The sequence below is a fragment of the Dromiciops gliroides genome, chromosome 2 (assembly GCF_019393635.1).
Source record: "Dromiciops gliroides isolate mDroGli1 chromosome 2, mDroGli1.pri, whole genome shotgun sequence".
Taxonomy (NCBI): Eukaryota; Metazoa; Chordata; class Mammalia; order Microbiotheria; family Microbiotheriidae; genus Dromiciops; species Dromiciops gliroides.
Window position 1 is genome coordinate 491,730,183 of NC_057862.1, and position 19,552 is coordinate 491,749,734.

Sequence of the window (19,552 nt, forward strand, 5' to 3'; positions counted from 1 at the left end):
TTTTTCTCTCTTTCCCTCCTTCCCTCCCCAAATCTTGGAGGTACATTTTTATCTGTGTTGGCAATCCCTGAACTAACATAGATTGCAAAAGCAGTAACAATTTCTTTTTTCTTTTTTGTGGGGCAATGAGGGTTAAGTGACTTGCCCAGGGTCACACAGCTAGTAAGTGTAAGTGTCTGAGGCTGGATTTGAACTCAGGTACTCCTGAACCTGGGACTGGCGCCACCTAGCAGCCCCTGCAGTAACAATTTCTTAAGACAGTCCAAGGAGAGTTACTGTGACTGAAGAACTCATCAGGCACTGCCATTCCCATAAAAAGACTCCACAAGCCTAGCTGGGTTTTTCCTTATTGGTCAGATAGGCAATCAGTTCTCAAACCTTGTGCAACTTGGAAGAACATGCTAGAGGTAGTGGTGCCTTGGCACAGCCTTTGGGAACTCATGGTTGCCTCTGTACCATGCTGAGTCACTGAAGGGGGAACTTAACAGAGGAAATGTATTTGTAAAATATTTTGTTAACAAAAGAAACAGAAAGGGTTCTTGAAAAAACACTAGTGAAATAGCCTGTGTAAATAGGAAGCAATTTCTGAGAGGGAAGTGGAGGAGCTAACTGGGAAAAGCTTCTAGGAGGAGGGACTGAGCTGAGTCTTAAAGGAAGCCAGAGTAACTTAAGAGGAATGGAAGTGAGGACAAAGATTTCTGACATGGGACCAGCCAGTGAAAAGCCAATCATTAGAGAGTTATAAAGGAGGAGTAGCAATTAGGCCAGTATAGCTGGACAACAGAGTATATGGAGCAGAGAAAGGTATAAGACTTGAAAGGCCCCAGGTTTTGAAGAAATTGAAATGCCCAAGAGAGGATCACTTCATCCTCGGTTATCTCATAGTCACTGGAGATGTGCACTGATTGGAAGACATAAACAGTGCAGATGGCATTAGAGGATCTGGGTTCAAGTCTCAACTCTGGCTTTGGTAAAGTCAGTTACCCTCTCGGGACCTCAGTATCCTTAACATTAGGAGATTATATTAGTGGATGTCTAAGATCCATTCAAGTTCTAAATCCTGTGAAAATCTGTTTTAGAAAACAAATGAAATCTGGTCTGCCTTCTATTTAAAGCTGGACACTACTCATCTTTGAGATTTCTCTCCCTCTAGTATTCATCCATGTTAAGCTTTTGCCTATTGTACATAACCACCAGGGTCCTACATGAAATACAGGTGGACAAAGGGGTCAAATCCTTCCATAAAACACTCAATTTCAAAAGGGTCCATTCCAACTTTCTTGGGATCATTATCCACTCCTCCTCTATTAATGGAATATATGCTCTTCCAATTAGGAGTTTGGTCTTTGGGTGGTTGTTGCTGTGTTTTTTTCTTTGGGGGCAGAGAGGGGAGACCAAAACGAACCATTTCTGCTTTCAAGAGAGGGGGCTGGGGGCAGCTAGGTGGTGCAGTGGATAAAGCACTGGCCCTGGATTCAGGAGGACCTGAGTTCAAATCCGGCCTCAGACACTTGACACTAGTTGTGTGATCTTGGGCAAGTCGCTTAACCCTCATTGGCCCACAAAAAGGAGGGGGGGGCGCTAAGCCTCTCTTTTCTATTCATACTCATTCATTTGTCATAAACAGCTCAGATACTTGGGGATCCTGTAATGAAATGGCAACTCCTTTCCTCTTAGAACTCTCAGTGCCCTTTATTTGCAATTTCCTTATGCACATAACACATTGCATATTCGATATACATTATTCATATATATATATATATATATGTCATATACCACAACTACACTCCAAATGGGTGGGAACTGCAGTCTCATTAACCGTTGTATCTCCTTCAGTGCCTAGAACAGAGACTTGTATACAGCAGGTACTTCACAAATGAAGCTACTTGAAGGAATCTTCTGAGCTCCTCAAAGGGAATCTGAATCAACTGGAGTCCCTGCACTGTCTTATTCCAGAACCCCTTGCATCAGGGCTAGCCCAGATCCAATAAACCAGCATTGCTGAAAGTAAACTGGACCTCCTGCAGTCAAAGGACAGGCCAAATGGCTTTGGATTCTCTTTTAAGCATTTTCCAGGCCCGAAAGGGCTTGTACTCGCTTCAGTGTTTCCCAGAAGAAAATTATCTACAAGAACAGCTTGCCCAGCTGGAAATGAAAATTATTTTAATAGCGTGGCTAAAATGAGTTTGCAACCTCAGTGCTGGACAAAACCTTTGGGAAAGTTTTCAGTCTTCCCAGTTCTGAAAGTACAATGTGTTCCAACAGATGGCTCTTCACCACCAGGTTCTCTCTTAAATATGTACCTGGCTTTTAAATAACAAGATTTCATAATTCAGTGCCACCTTTTCTTTTTTTAATCTTTCACTTTCTAATCAGTGTATGTCCAAGTTTTAATCCTGTCTTCTGGTCTTCACCAAACAAGAATTCTCAACGTATTCATTCTCATGGCTTTTAACTATTAATACCTATCCAAAACAGGGGTTCTTAACACGGAGGTCTGTAAAGCTAGTTTAAAAATATTTTGATAACTGGATTTCAACATAAATGATTTCCTTTGCAATCCTATATATTTTATGCATTTAAAAATATTATGAGAAGGGGTCTATTAAGGTTGCCAAGGGGGTCCATAACACAAGAAAATTAAGAACCCAGTCTGCTCTAGATGGATGAGTTCTAAATCTAAGCCATCAACTCTCATCTCTTTAGTGTTCCAGATCTACTTCGGATTTCCTACAAGGTAATTTAAGTTCAACACATCCAAAACCCAACATATCACCTACTTTTCCACAAAGAGGCTTCCAAAAGTGGTTTCTCTATTTTTGCTAATGATACCATCATTATTCAAGTCTCCTAGTCTCAAAAATCTCTAGGATATATTTTTTGGGGGTGGGGCAATGAGGGTTAAGTGACTTGCCCAGGGTCACACAGCTAGTGTCAAGTGTCTGAGGCAGGATTTGAACTCAGGTCCTCCTGAATCCAGGGCAGGTGCTTTATCCACTGTGCCACCTAGCTGCCCCTAGGATATCTTTTAATTCTCTATTCTACCCCTACTTCCTCTTCTAGTTATCCTAACCTACCAAATCAGTTTTATAAGAGACACTCTTCCTAAGGTCCTTTCTTTTCATTGCCATGGCCACCATCTTATTGCTCCATATCTAGATTATTTCACTGCTTTCTCCCACCCCCACCCTGGCCCTGGTCCTCTAATTCAACCTACAGATTGCTGCCAAATTAATCTTCCTATTGTGGTAATTTTATCATGTTACTTCCTTGCTCAATAGCTTCCTATTGTGGACAATATAAAGTACAAACAGTGGCAGTTCAAATGGAAGTCCCTCAGAATCTAACTTCCACAATGTATGAAGTATGCATTTTCAAGGGTATATGCATCATTTTCCTGACCTCTTGAAGGTAGGGACCACATTAATATTTAAAAATTATCTACAATTCCTGCCTAGCAAAGAACATGTGGCAGAGGCTTAGTAAACATTGGGTTTAAGGGTGCAGTGGATAGAACACTAGGCTTAAAGTCAGGAAGACTCATCTTCCTGAGTTCAAATCTGGCTTCAGACACTTGACACTTACTAGCTGTATGACCCTGGGCAAGTTGCTTCGCCCTGTTTGCCTCAGTTCCTCATCTGTGAAATGAGCTGGAGAAGGAAACGGCAAAACACTCCAGAATCTTTGCCAAGAAAATCCCAAATGGGGACACAAAGCATTGGACATGACTGAACAACAGTAAACATTTACTGACTGATCTGCATGAAGCAGAACCTTTTGATACTCAGAATTCTAAGCACTGACTATGAGAGGGACTCCCATGAGATAATCAGATTGAATAAGGTTGTTCAACAGGTTGTTGCATAATAATGGCCAGAGGACCAAATCCTTCCTCATGAGCACATACTGAAAATTACCAAGATTTCCCTGTATTCAATAACCTGGACATTGGTACCTTGAACTCCCAGCAAATAGATCCGAAAAGAGGAGTTAGACAAAGTCTTTACTCTACCCTTTGATTCCTTAGAGCAAGTTCAATGGCTCATTCCCACCACTTTCCTTCAAAGGTTTAGGCTTGCCAGGAAAAACACTGAATGTCCTATCAATCAATTGGACTTGACGATACAGATCTGGTACACCACCATCTTCTTCCAAACCCTCAGCAGTGCCTGGAGGGGACCTTGGTATTTGGAAGGCTATGCCAGTATAGCAAAGACCTGGGCAACGCTCGGTCAACAAGCATTTCTCATGTGCCACACACTGTACTAAGCCCTGGAGATACAAAGAAAGTCAGAAACATAGGGCTTGCCAGCAAGGACTTTGCCTTCTAATGAAGGAGACAGCATTCAGACTACTATGCACATACAAGATACATACAGTGTAAACGGTGGATAATCTCACTGGGGGCCTGGGAAGGGATAAAAAAACACCCCCCTGTTGAAGGGGGCATTTGAACTAAGTCTTGAAAGAAGGCAGGGAAATTAAGAGGTAGAAGTGAAAAGGCAGAATGCTCCAGGCATGGGATGCAGCCGGTGAAAAGCCACGGAGTTCAGAAAGAGTGGCATGTGGGAGGAAGAGAAGGCCACCATTAGTGGACTATAGAGGGCATGGGGGGGATATAGTTAAAAAGACTAGAAAGGTGGCAAAGGGCCAGGCTGTGAAGGGCTTTAAGTCCCCAAAAGAGAGAATTTTATATTTGAGTGAATAAGGAACAAATGGTTTGAAGGGAGCAGGGAGGTATGACACGGCGAGACCGGAGCCTCAGGAGAATCACTTTGGCAGCTGAGTGGTGGATGAGGAGAGACTTAAGTCAGAAAGACCAATGAGTAGGTTATTGCAATCATCCAGGTATGAGGTGACAAGGGACTGCACTGAGGTGCAGAGGAGAAAAGTGAGGAGACAGAAGAGAGCAAACAAAGGAAATGTTGTGAAAGCATCATTGAAAAGACTTGGACACAGACTGGATAGGTGGAAGAGTAGTAAAAGATAATACTGAGAACTGGGAGCAGACACTGGGGAGGGAGAATCAAGAGACAAACAGAACCTGGGAGAGTGCACTGAAGGCAGGGGACGAGCTGCCACCTCGAAATTGGACCGTGCTATGCTCCATGGCTCAGGCCTTCTGCAAGTCCGGAGACATATGAGCACCCCCACGCCTTCCTGCCTCTGCCCTTCTTGCAGAGACATCTCTGCCCCTCCATCCACCAACCACTGCCACATCCCTCCCTTTCTCTCTCCTTCCATCCATCCATCCATCCACCCACCCACCCATCCATCCCCAGCCCGGTCAGCCGGGCCCAGAGTTCAGCAAGATGGACATGTTCATGAAGGGCCTGTCCATGGCCAAGGAGGGCATGCTAGCTACTGCAGAGAAGACCAAACAGGGGGTCAAAGAGGCTGCAGAAAAGATCAAGGAGGGGGTTCTCTATGGCAGAAGCAAGACCTGGGAGGGTATGATACAAGGCATCATATCAGTGGCCCAGAAGACCAAGGAGCAAGCATCTCAATGTGGAAATTTATTTTGATTTGGGGACCCTACCTTTGGGCTGAGATTGGAAAGCCTTAGGCCCTCAGGGTCTCTTCTGTGTGGGAGAGGCTGGTGCCCCCTCCCCCTCTGCTTCAGCTGAGCCCAAAAGCCCTGTGGGCTATACAAGATGCCAGGTCAGACAGCTAGGGAAAAAAAGCCCCCAGCCCCCTCTGACCAGAGTGGAGCTATCCAAAAGATCCCAGATAGCCTGTGCTGAGGCACGTGAGGCTGGAGTGCACCCCCCCCCCCACCTCCAGCCGCAGCCCTGGCTGGTGGATTAGCTTGGTCTGTGGGGGCGCAGGAAGCCCAGAGATTTGAGTGGAGAGAAGAAAAGGTATATATAGACTTGGGAGTTAGACAGCAAGGGGGCAGATGAAGAAGTTAGGACTAGAGATGGGGCTACAAGGATGCAGGAGAAGATGAGAAGGACTAGGAGCAGGGAAAAGAGAGGCGGAAGGGCAGAGTGATGGAGCAGACAGACAGAAGGTCGTGGAGAGAGAAACACAGGGGTTCATCAGTGGCAGTAAGGAGAGGAAAGTTAGAAGCAAGGGACTTACAAAGTGAAAGGGGCTCAGAGTTAGAATAAAGGACCTGAGTGCCCTAAGGCCTCTTGCGGCTAAGGCCCTTATTGTATTAAAAAAGTTCAAAGCGCAGCACGTGGGGAAAGAGATGCAGTGGAAAGAGACCACAGGAAAGCAGTCAGGTTGTACATTTTATTTCCCTGTATTCTTAATTTTAAATAGTATCTCATAAATAAACTCTGCTTTGATTATTTAGTTAAGAGGCTTCTTAATATTTTGCTTATCAATTTTGGGAGTGGAGCAGTGTGGTGGAACTTCATATAAACGGCCCACATTAAATTAACAGCAGTCAGATAACCAAATAGTCAAAAGTCCCAGATTAGTCACCCCAGTCAGATTTAGCCCCCCAAATTAGCCCTAGTCAGCAAAAATATTTTTACATTTGAATGGAGACTGCAGCAGGACTTACGGCTCAATTATAATTTTTATAAACTTATCATTTTCCATATAGTTATAATTTTTCAAAAATCTAATTATATATAAATTTTTCCAGGTTAGATATAGTTATTAATAATTAATTTTTTTACACCAGCGAGGAAGCACAATGTTCTCTGGGGCTGGGAACATCGCGGCTGCCATGGGCCTGGTGAAGAAAGAGAAGTTCCCCACCAACCTAAAGCCAGAAGAAGTGGGTGAGGAGGGGGCGGCTAGGTGGCATAGTGGATAAAACACTGGCCCTGGTTTCAGGAGGACCTGAGTTCAAATCTGGCCTTAGACACTTGACACTTACTAGCTGTGTGACCCTGGGCAAGTCGCTTAACCCTCATTGCCCCACCCAAAAAAAAAAAAAAGTGGGCCAAGAAGGTTGGGGAAGAGCCAATGGCTGAGCCACTGCTGGATACTGAAAGAGAGAGTTATGAAGAGCCCCCCCAAGAGGAGTACTAGGAATATGAACCAGAAGCATAATGAGCTGGATTCTGGCCCTCCCACCAGCAGCACAATAACTGATCCCTGACCCCAGAGCCAGGGCTAACCCCTACTTCCATTCCCCTCAACAAAAGACCTTCCTGACTCAAGCTCCTCTCCCCCCTTCCCTGAAGTCTGTGTTTGGTGTCTGTCCCTCCCTCCCTCCCTTCTGGAGTCAGTGGGCAGGGTGGAGAGCCTGGAAGCCTTCCAGTTCTCCTCCCCCAGCCACCCCCTCTCCCAGGGTGGGATACAGCATGGCCCATATGTTTTTAAGATCTTTTTGTTTTGGGGGGATAGGTGGGAAGATTATTCTTTTTTTTTTTTTTTGGGCGGGCAATGAGGGTTAAGTGAATTGCTCAAGTTCACATAGCTAGTAAGTGTCAAGTGTCTGAGGTTGGATTTGAACTCAGGTCCTCCTGACTCCAGGGCTGGTGCTCTATCCACTGCGCCACCTAGATGCCTGGCCCATATGTTTTTTTGTTTGTTTTTTGTTTTTAATTTTTGCAGGGCAATGAGGGTTAAGTGACTTGCCCAGGGTCACACAGCTAGTTAAGTGTCAAGTGTCTGAGGCTGGATTTGAACTTGGGTACTCCTGAATCCAAGGCCAGTGCTTTATCCACTGTGCCACCTAGCTGCTCCCCAGGTCCATATGTTTTTGTTTTTGTTTTTTGTTTTGTGAGGCAATTGGGGTTAAGTGACTTGCCTAGGGTCACACAGCTAGTAAGTGTCAAGCATCTGAGGCCAGATTTGAACTCAGGTACTCCTGACTCCAGGGCCTGTGCTCTATCCACTGCGCCACCTACCTGCCCCAGGCCCATATGTTTTTAAACCAAGTTAGGCAAACTCAATCCTGGCCTAGGCTAAGACTGAGGTACTTCCTGTCTGGCTGGGGGCTCCCTAGGTGAGCCTGGATCCCTTAGACTTCCTCTCTATAATTGTGTCTCTGGGGACCCCCTCCAGGACCTAAGAACTTGTGTTTTTAACCCAAAGCAGGAGCCAGGCCAATCCCCTACCTCCAGTTCCACTGTCCCCTGCCCTCCCTTTGAAAATTTCACTGGAGTCACCCCCAACCTGACCCAGCCCTGGCGCTGTATGTTGTGACTGTGGCATGGAGACACCCTTCCCCTCTTGTGTGTGTGTGATGGGGCTGCTCCCCCACCCGATCCTGGGACTCCCCAGTGTGTCTATGAATGAAGCCAATTGTCTGTTAAAAAAAAAAAAAGATAATACTGAGGTTGTGAGACCTCTACTAGGTCCCACTCCACTTAAACGACTTCAGAAATGCTATGTCCAAGGACCTGTCTAGATAAATGTGGAAAAGTTCAGTTACCAATGGATTAATCAACAGGTAATGAATTTTTTCAGCCACACCAATTCCAAAAAACAAAGCACAAAGGAGCTGTGAGCTATACTGGTGGAAGGAATTCACATTTTAACAAAATCATAAATCCTTGGGAAATTTAGTTACTATCCAAAGTTGATTTTAAAACCAGGGCTTCAATTCAGTAACTATTTACTGAACATCTAATATATGCAAGACACTCAACAGGCATTTATTAATCAATAAACATTTGCTGCCACTGCTATTCAGTTGTTTTCAGTTGTGTTTGACTCTTCATGACCTCATTTGGGGTTTTCTTGGTGAAGATAATGGAGTGGTTTATTATTTCCTTTTCTAACTCATTTTACAGATGAGGAACTGAGGCAAATGGGGTGAAGTGACTTGCCCAAGGTCAGGTTCCCTTGACTCTAGGCCCATCACTCTGTACACTGTGCTACAGAACAATGCCTTCTATGTCGGGAATTGGGAATTACCCTACTCTAACCCCTCCCCTTCCTCAACCTCAGGAGGTGAATAAATTCTTCCTGTGGTACCCAGAATGTAGTCTTAATGAAGAATGTTTGCCATCCCTGGTGGTGAATTCACTTCCTGGTGAAGTTCTTCATGAAACCTTTCCTGATTTTCTAGCCACTATTCCCTCCTGTTTATCTTGTATTTGTTTTGTATATACCCATGCAGGCATATGTGCCTATATGGGCTATCACAAAAGTCCTGTGTAATCTTGAGCTATTAAAGTTTATAATTGTACTAACACTTTTTGGACACCTTGTATACACACATGCTATTTCTCCTGGTTAGACTGAAGACTCTTTGAGGGCAGGTACTATTTGACTTTTCTTTTTGCATTTTTCGGCACAGGGCCCCCCAGTACATACAGCAGTCACTTAAACACCTGATAAACACTTCTCAAGAGTAAGACTTGGGCATCCTGCCCAAGTCTGTTGTGAATGTCACTTGGCTCTTTCATTTTAAAGATGAAAACATCTCTAAAGTGGCCATGTACTGAAAAGGCACCACCTACCTCTGTCCCTGCTTGAATAAGCTTATCCATCAATGCCACTGAGGAAAAAAACATAGCGTTTCCAGCCTTAGCTCAGAATAAGTGTGCCGAAGGGTGGGCCAGAGATAACTTGTAGTGGCTTTGGAATCCAGGGATGAGACTATGTGTGGTAAATAATTAGGAGGAAAAGTCATAATGGTCTAAAAATTCAGAGCCACTGCTGTTGTGTGATTAGGGGGTGACCTTTCTTCATCCGTCCTTCCCTTTGTATCCAGATTTTAACAGCACTTAGAGACTGGTAGGGTCCCTCCAGCATGCAACACAGTGCCTGGCACATAGCTGACACTTAATAAATGTCTACTGGCAGCTAAATGGCTTAGTAGATAAAACGATGTGCCTGGAGTCAGAAAGGCCTGAATTCAAATGTGGCCTCAGACATTTACTAGCTGTGTGATCCTAGGCTAGTCACTTAACCCCTCTTTTCCTCAGATTCCTCAACTATAAAATGGGGATAATAATAGTACCTGCCTCACAATGTTGTTGTGAGAATCAAATAAGGTAACAACTGTAAAAAGTGCTTAATAGGTGCTATAAAAATGCTTATTCCATTCCCCCATGTGGGTACCTCACCATGCCCAACACTGCAAACCTGGCAGCCATCTTTTTCAAAGCTAGTGCAGAAACAATAGAGTACAGGATACCCAGAGGTGTTCCTGTTGCCTAAGTTCATGTTACTTTCTGTTTGAGCAAGAACGCAAGTTCATCTCTTCAGTTTCCACAACTAAGGGTGACACTGACTTCCTTCATGTCAGCATGTGGCTCAATTAAAAAAAAAAAACCAATGCAATAAAACATTTATTAAATACCCTCTTAAGGGCTAAGGATTATACAACATTGAAGAAAGATATAGTTCCTACCCTCAGAGAATTTACAGTCCAGGAGAGGAAGATGTTACCAACACAGATGACTATATGAAGTTAGTATGTAATAAATACACACACATATACACACACATGTTTTTTTTTTGGGGTGGATGTGGGGGAGGCAATTGGGGTTAAATGACTCACTCAGGGTCACACAGCTAGTATATATCTAAGACTGCATTTGAACTCAGGTCCTCCTGACTCCAGGGTTAGTGCTCTATACACTGCACGAACCACATAGCTGTCCCTCTCCCCTACCCCTCCATTTCTAACTATGGATATCATGAAAGGTTTCCTAGAGGCAGTGGCATTTGATTTAGGATTGAAAGGTAAAAGGGAGGAACTTAGCAGGTACTACCAACAATACCAAAAAATCTACTTTGCAGACAACTTAATTCCAAGCTGCATTCAGACTAAAAGTTGTCAAAAACATAAGCCAGGAGTTATTTGAGGGACGGTCAACTTGATCTTTGAACTATCCATTCACCTACAATCTAAACATAGTCTACTTCCTCTATTTTCTTGTAATAAGTTATAGCATATGAACACAAAGTATCAGAACTATTTTTAACTTAGCCCACTGAGTTAAAATTTACTGTTATGGGTTCTGCTTTTACTGGATCAATACCAGAATCACCCACTTGAACAATATTCTCTGCAGAGTTGAGGATATCATTATGAAATGTCTATATACAAAGGCCCACAGGGAAAATTACTGCTTGAATACAACACCAGGGAAAAAAAAATAATTTCTTTAGGTGAATTTGTCCTGTTTTTAGAAAACAGAAACTTCCTTTTACCTTAACTCCTAGCAAACTGGCTTGTTTTACTCTCCCCTTGTTTTATTAAACTCAGCAGGTAATTGTTTTAATTATATTTACTGATGCCTTTTAAACTCATATCACTGTCATTTCTACAAATTTTACTTCCTCTCCCCAATGATACCTCCTTTGTAACAAAGAAAAACACTTAAGCAAAAACACCAGTGGCCATATCTGACCATGTGTACAACATTCTGCTTCAGTAGTTGTCCAATTCTCTCCCGTGAATAAGGAAGTATGTTTCATTATCTGTACTCTGGAAGAATGATTGTTTTTTTAGTTACTTGGGCTTCCATTCTGATCTTTTTATTTATATAAACAAAAAATGTGTGTGTGTATATGAAATGTAATATTATACATCATATATTTAAGAGTATATGGCATGTGATATATAATGCAATAATCATACGGATAGTATGATATACAATATATCTGTAAATATATAAATATATATGCTAATTTTACATTGTATCCATACAAATATTTTCATGTTTCTTTAAATTCCCAATGTCATTTCTTATAGCAAAAAAATATTCCATTATGATTATGTTCACATACCCATTTTTTTTCAGTTATTCCCAATCTATGGGTGCTTACTTTTTTTTTTCCAGCTCCGTGATGCCAAATTATGGCATATACTGGAACTCTGTTTCCATCTTTGATCTTTTTAGATTTATGCTCTGTAATGGGATAGCTATATCAGAGGCAGCTTAATAATTTTTCTCATGTTATTTAAAATTCTTATTAGAAGAGTAGGGCAAATTCAAAGCTCTGCCAACAGTATAGGAGTGGACCTGTCTTCTCACAGCCCCACCAACAATGACTGTTCCCATTTGTCGTCATCTTTGCCAATTTGTAGAATGTGAGGTAGAATATGTTGTCCAAATGAACATTTCTCTTCTTATTAGTTATCTTTAGTGTGTTTTCACAGTCATTTGTAATGATTTGTAATTCTTTTGAAAACCGTGCATATATTTTCACAATTTTTCACCTGAGGTATAACCTTAGGTCTCATAGATTTGTACCAATACCCCTATTTTTCTTTTTTTTCTTTCTCTCTTTTTTTTTTTTTGTGAGGCAATTGGGGTTAAGTGACTTGCCCAGGGTCACACAGCTAGTAAGTGTTAAGTGTCTGAGGTCAGATTTGAACTCAGGTCCTCCTGACTCCAGGGCTGGTACTTTATCCACTGCACCACCTAGCTGTCCCACCCCTATTTTTCTTAACTAACTCCCTGACCAGTTTATTGATGCAAAGATTTTTTTTTCCAGCTTGACAGTTTATCTTCTTTAATCTTGACTAACTTATGCAAAAGTCCCTTTAACTTTATGTACATGAAGAAACTGTTTCTTTTATCTTTTATGATCAGCTCTTTCACTTATTTGGTTAAAAATTCTCCCATTAGGGGCAGCTAGGTGGTGCAGTGGATGGAGCACAGCCCTAGAATCAGGAGTACCAGAGTTCAAATCCGGCCTCAGGCACTTAACACTTACTAACTGTGTGACCCTGGGCAAGTCACTTAACCCCAATTGCCTCACTAAAAAAAAAAAAAAATTCTCCCATTAGCATTGTTGTAAAAGGCAGAATCTCCAATTTCATGTTACTTTTTTTTTTTAATGTAGGTTTTTATATTCAGGTCAAGCAAATGCTGGTCCACAGCTAATTTTTGTAAAATTGTTTTCTAATTATGTTTTTTTTTTGTTTGGTTTGTTTTGCAAGTTTGGTCAAATAGGTAGTCCTTCTGCAAGCTATTAATATGTATATTTTAAAATCTCCTTAGGTTTATCAAATGCTATGCTACTGTTTTAATTTGCTTCTGGGTTTTGCTTATCTTATTTGTTTCCCTGGTCTACTTTTCTGGTTGTCAGTACCAAGAAATGTTAATGATTTCTACTTTATAATATAATTTGAAGTCTGGTAATAATGTGCCCCCTTCATTTCTACTTTTAAAATTTTATTTTCTATATGATTCTAGATCTTTCATTCCTCCAGTTGAATTTTCTTATTGTTTTGTCTGAATTTCTAAACCATTCCCTTGGTAACTGCACTGATAGAGAATTATCTGTAATTGATTTAGGTGGTAATGTCATTTTTATTATATTGGTAAAATCCAGCCAAGATCACTGAATCTCTCTCTAATTCTTTATTTCTGCAAAGATCATTTTGTGACTTTACTTAGGCTTGTATGTATTTTGGTAGTTTAAGTCCCATATGTCTTATGCATTTTGTCATTATTCAGAAAATCTCTACAATAGGTATAAGATACTATGTCATGCATTACCTCAATACACTAGGAGTTTTTATCACGAAAAAAGGTTTGGCTAGGAAGAAGTCACCCCAGGTGCAGGGACTATACTGCCTAGGAATGGGTAAGTGACCTCTGGGGACTAGGCAGGATATCTGTTTTAACTACCACTTAAGAGGGAACGACAGGCTCACTTTGATATAAGTAATTTGTAGTGCTTTCATTCCTGGAAGATAATGGCACACTTAGATAGTTTGTCATGAGAGCAGTACTCAGGGCTAAGCCCTTTCTCCTTGAGGAGAAGAAAGGCCTAATGAGGCATAAAAGTTCAAATTTTAGGTTTTTAATTTTGTCTTGTTTTTATCAGCAAGGAATAAAGAATAGAGAACGAAGAATGAGATTTTTAAAACCATATTTTTCTTTAAAACAAAACCCTTCCGAGCATATCTGTAGGCATCCAGTGACAAAGGAAGCAGATATGTGACTTGTATCTATGACAACTAACACCCTCTGAGACTAAGAATTTATGAGGAGAGAAATGCAAAAGGAAAGTGACTGATGAGGGCAAACAGCAAGGGACAAAAGGTAGCATATGTGCACATACATACAGCCAGAAGATGAGAGAAAAGACCATTTTTATCTATGCAGAGAAATTACTTTAACCCTGTGTTCTGCCGCCGTCTCCACCTTTGTTTATGCTACCACAAAGTACATTTCCAAGTGAAAAAAAAGTTAAGTTTTCTGAAGTTAGGGCTTCAGGATCTGTGACAGAATAAGGAACTAACTACCCATGTTTAATCCCCTACAAATCATAGAATTCGAAACTAGAATTGCTTTTTTCAATTCTTTGAGGCAATGCATAAGACAAACTAGGGATTATAAAAAATTAACTAGGACTATAAAAGATGGTAAATGAATTGCATGATTTTCTAATAAAATGATGATTGCTGTATGTGGACTTCTTTGAACTTACCACAACCTCTTCCATGATTCTACAACAGCTATATGGGCACTCCTTACTCTTATGTATGGTCAATCTACAGCGCATAGGGGATTGAGAAAGAAGGCAGAAAATTAGCAGGTCTGCTTCTGAATATCTAGGATAACATACCCCAAAGATATCTTCTCAGCTTCAACAGACTGAGACCTGATGTAGTGCACTATTGGTGGTTTTAAATTGAGGAGAGCTATTTTGCACTTACATGTCGCTGCTTGGGTTGGGCTTGACAGAGTCCTCAGCTGGCAGACAAAATTCCATAATCTCATTAAAACCTGCATTCCCAATATTCTTGGCAAGCTGAAAAACAAGAGTCTGCTTTCAGTATGCTTAATTATTAATATACTCCACTGTCACACATTATTTATCCATTTGATGACTTACTTAATGGCCATTAAAAATAAAGCAAATAAAGTGGTTAGCCTTTAATGAAGATGTACAAAAATCCAAAGCCCAAAGGTGCCCATAAACTTTAAGTGAGGTCTATTATGTGGATTACTGATGAGTTGCTTTTACAAAATGTCCCTTGGATAAAGTAAGCAGATTCCCTGAGGGTTCTGGGAGGCATTTAAAATTCTTTACAATCTGGTCCTAGCCTACCTTTTTAGCTTCATGTCCTACCACTCTCCTACATGAATTCTCTAATTTCCACACAAACCAATCTACTCACCACTCCACAGATGTGCCTTGCTCATGCAATAAGCACACCAACCCCCACCCCCAAAACCTAGAAAAATTTTGCTTAATTATACTTTTCAGATGTCAGAACAAGCAGCATAGAAGTTGATATTAAAAAATATTATAGCTACTTATACTATGTAGTAATGTTCAATAAATGTTAGTTGATTAGAAACCACTATAGTTTTATTTTTTATATTTAAAAATGTGTGTGTATATGTGTATAAACAGACATGTTATATGTACATTCCCCCCTCCCCAACTATCAAATATGGTTTACTGAAAAACAAGCTGTCAGATAAAGAAAATGCAAGTCATTTCCATGTGGGAAAAATTCATTATAACAGGAAAAATGGCTTAATTTTTTGGTCAAATATTCACATTCCAAGGAAACCAACCTATATACTACTATTATATACTTAAGAGATTAATATAATCTTCAGGTAAATGAAGGGCACAAGGAGCCTTTCTCTGTCTCCATGAAGAATTGAATAAGAAACATGTTTAAGTGGCAAAAGAATTTAGGCTAGATAAGTGAGAACTCCTTGACAGTAGGAAATGTTGGCAAACAGTAAATTGAATTGTGGAGGAAAGTTATGCTATATCTCTTAAAACAGGATAAACCACAAAAGGGGACAACTTAGCATCCACTCAGTAGTGAAACTCAATGATTCCATGACAACAAAGCCATTTCACCCACAACTGGCAGAAGACATTGACAGGAAAGGATCAGAAAGCAGAAGCAATCATTCCTTGTAATTGTGCTTTATTTCTTCCTGCAAGGTACTGTGGAAATAGCCCTGGGATTGGACACTAAATATCTAGGTTTAAGTCTGAACCCTGCTATTTATAAGCTGTGTGACCTGAAGTAAGTCATTTAACCTTTAAAAATATTTGCACTATCTCTGTACCTCATGAAATTGTTGTGAGGAAAGCAATTTACGAACTTTCAGGTGTCCTACCAATGAATTATAGCTCCATGGTTTCAAGCCATACTGTGATGGTACCAATCAACAAATATTTAATATTTAATAATAACAGCATGTGCCAAGCACTGTGCTATCTATCCACTAGGATGAAAACAGAAAAGTGACACAGTCCCAGTCCTTGCACCTCAAGGAGCTTATACTCTACTAGGGGGTGAGGAATAAAGTGTACACACATATGTATATACACATACATACACATGCTGCTTGAAGGTAAGTATATTTGAAATATATATTTAAAAGAAATACAAAGTAATTTAGGAGTGGGGACACAAAAAACAGGAAAAATCAGGAAAATCCTTGTTTTTTTGTTTTGTTTTGGTGGGGCAATGAGGGTTAAGTGACTTGCCCAGGCTCACACAGCTAGTTAAGTGTCAAGTGTCTGAGACTGGATTTGAACTCAGGTCCTCCAGAATCCAGGGCCACTGCTTTATCCACTGCGCCATCTAGCAGTCCCCAGGAAAGTCCTTGTAAAGGAAATAGTATTTAAGCTGAGTTTTGAAGGGAACAGGAATTAGGAGGCAAATGTGAGGACGGCGAACATTCTAGACATGGGAAATAGCCTGGGCAGAGGCATGGAGGAAAGAGAAGGAATGGTGCACATCAGTTATCCCAAGTAGGGCAGTCTGTCTAGTGTATAGTGGGTGTGAAGGGGATTAAAGTAGAAAGAGCATGAAAAGATCGTTTGCGGTCAAATGGAGAAGAGCCTTAAATTCCAAACAGAGGTATCGGGAAACAAGAGATGAGAACCTGACACACATGTCTGAGAGTTATCGACACAGAGAAGATAACAGACTCTATAAGGAGTCTACCAAAAAGGGTAGAGAGAGTCCTGGTCTCATTCATGCAGAGGAGGCAGGACATGAAGGAGGATCTTGCAAAAGAGAGTGAGAGGGCAACGTGACTAATGTGGAAAGGTTTTACATGACTGCTTGTTGTCTTTGGGAAGGTGGGAGTTAAGGGAGAAAAATTTGGAACTCACAACCTTTTAAAATACAAATGTTGAAAATTGTCTTTATATGTAATTAGAAAAAATAAAATTCTATTAAATTTTAAAAAATACGAAAAAGAATACACAGATACTAACAAATATAAAACTTTTCTATTTCATTAAAAAGACATATTTTCCAATCTCTTGGGAAAAGAAAAGGAACGAGAAGTCTCTATGAGAAAAGTAGGCAGAGAATCATGATAAAACAATGTCACAGAAATTCAGGGAGAAGCTATGATCCAGAAAGAGAAGGATAATCAATAGTTTGAAATGTTGATGCAGGCCACCCCCTCTTGATAAAGAGGTAATAGATTCAAGATGCAGAATGAGCTGCATATTTTTGGACAGAGCCAACGTGAGAACATGTTTTGCTTTTCTATGCATGTTGTCAACAAGGATTTTGTTCTCGATTTTTTTTTTTCCCCAGTGGAGGGAATGGGGAGGTGGGAAGGAGATAAAATAAATGCTTGTTCAATAAAAACAAAAAACCCAAGAATCACTCTAAGTTGTAGTGGGCACCTATAGAAGGCATACCCATGTTGATGAGATCATAGAGCCAATGAATTACTGAAGGACAAGCATATTCATAGAGGTCCCCAATCTTTCTTCCATAACTAAGGAAGATAACCTATAAATAAGGTAGATACAGCAAATGAATACCCTGATCTCTTCTGTGGCTTTTATGGCCAGGAAAGAAGCAGCAGGATGAGGAAGGGAGAATCCCCCAGGAATGAGAAAACTCCCTCTTTTTGGCTTTGTCTTCATTGACTGACAGAGGGACAGCTGGCCTAGGCAAGCCATTCCTGTATCCTAACCATCTGATGTTGGAGAAACATGTTACTGGTGCTGGGTGGTGGGAAGAACCAAGCTGTTATTTCCCAGCTCATCCCTTCCTAGCTGACATTCCAGGCTTGAGAACACCACCCTGTCTCTCCCCAGTAGGACAAGAGGAAACTGTTCACAGATGGAGACTATGTTATTGGATGGCAATGTAAGGCTGATCAAGTTGATAGAGTAGGAGCTGAATAACTAGGAAGGCCAGGTATGGGACCATACACCTTTGATTTGACACTCAGCTACCCTCGAAATGAGAGAAACTTGGCAAAATTCAGTAAGTCCTGTGCTGAGCCAGGAATTAACCAACAATCTAGGCCTGAAGTCAGGAGAAATATTTTTTTAAAGAGGCAAAAATCAACAATCATCAGGAAATCACTAACAATTCATTCTGAATAGACACCAGGTCTCTTCTGCTTCCTGGCCTCTTCTTTCTCCTTCCCTCATCTCTAGGCCTAGAGCCAAAATGTTCTATGAGCAGCGTTATCCTCTGTGGTCCCTTTATTTAAAATGTCCTTGCATTCTAATTAGGAGTGATACTCTCCTAGTTTCCTGTTCTGAAGTGTCTAGTAGGATTTCAGTACAAGGCTAAGCAACAGCTTTTTCATGTACCCCCAGGGCAGCTTCATTTCAGTGGTGGGTGAAGTGACTGCTACAATTTGTAAAATAATTGGAACAGGAACAAATCAACTCCAGGACATTCAAGGGATTTGTTCTCCATGTTCTTTGTTCTCTGTTGGCTTTCTGCCTGCCAAGCAGACAATTCACTGTTTAGTGTTCACTGCTCACAACTCATTGCTTATTGGGTGGTAGCAGCCGTTTACAAAGTTTTCCTGAAGAAGAATACTGACGAGGCAGCATGGTGTGGGAGAAAGACCCAAGAGATTTGATATCAATAAGACCTAGGTTTAAATTCCAGCTCTGCTGCTTGCCATGTGACTGACCTTAGGAAGATAATGAATTACTATGGCCTCATTCTCTCAGCTGTTAAAAAAAAAAAGTGGAGGGGGGAGGCTTGGATTGATGTTATCAAAGGGCCCTTCCATCTTTAAATTGATTATCCTATAGTCTGCCCTGAAAAAGATTTTTTTGGGATTATCTGGACTTCACTCATTCATGATATTTTGATTCTGATTACCAATGGAAATGGAATTTCCCAAATTTCAAAATCACTTACATTCATTATATAATTATATAATTTATATCACAGCTACCTGTGAATATTTCTTCCTAGTCTCATATATATATATATTTAAAATTTTATCTTATTTTTGAGGCAATTGGGGTTAAGTGACTTGCCCAGGGTCACACAGCTAGTTAAGTGTTAAGTGTCTGAGGCCGGATTTGAACTCAGGTCCTCCTGAATCTAGGGTGGGTGCTCTATCCACTGCACCACCTAGCTGCCCCTTAGTCTCATATATATTAAGGAGAGTTCTTCTTCTTCTTCATCATCATCATAGGCAGAGCAGTATAATAGAATAAACATTGGTTTTGGCCTTTGAAGAGATGTAGGTTTGTATCCCTATTGAAAATCACTGGGGGCACCTAGGTGGCACAGTGGATAAAGCACTGGCCCTGGATTCAGGAGGACCTGAGTTCAAATTCGGCCTCAGATGCTTGACACTTACTAGCAGTATGACCCTGGGCAAGTCACTTAAGCCCCACTCTCCCACAAAAATAAACAAACAAATAAATAAATACCTTGAGCCAGTTACTAAACCTC

The 19,552-nt window shown here is 41.0% G+C and overlaps 2 protein-coding genes across 6 annotated transcripts in view; one reads left to right on the top strand and one right to left on the bottom strand.

Moving 5' to 3' along the window:
- ASAP2 (ArfGAP with SH3 domain, ankyrin repeat and PH domain 2) overlaps positions 1 to 19,552 on the bottom strand; it is a 290,308-nt gene that overhangs the window by 48,600 nt on the left and 222,156 nt on the right. For all 4 annotated transcript variants that reach the window (XM_043983860.1, XM_043983863.1, XM_043983858.1 and 1 more), the window contains one exon: positions 14,546 to 14,640. In XM_043983860.1, coding sequence (XP_043839795.1) covers positions 14,546 to 14,640 — 95 coding nt within the window. The remainder of the gene's footprint in view (positions 1 to 14,545; positions 14,641 to 19,552) is intronic.
- On the top strand, positions 5,288 to 6,993 carry LOC122740945 (beta-synuclein-like). Of its 2 annotated transcripts, none has more exons than XM_043983864.1 (3): positions 5,288 to 5,518; positions 6,652 to 6,736; positions 6,901 to 6,993. In XM_043983864.1, exons 1-3 carry the CDS (start codon positions 5,313 to 5,315, stop codon positions 6,991 to 6,993), a joined length of 384 nt encoding a protein of 127 aa, XP_043839799.1. In that variant the 5' UTR covers positions 5,288 to 5,312. The 2 variants fall into 2 exon arrangements, with proteins under 2 accessions (XP_043839799.1, XP_043839800.1); XM_043983865.1 differs by having other exon boundaries at positions 6,988 to 6,993.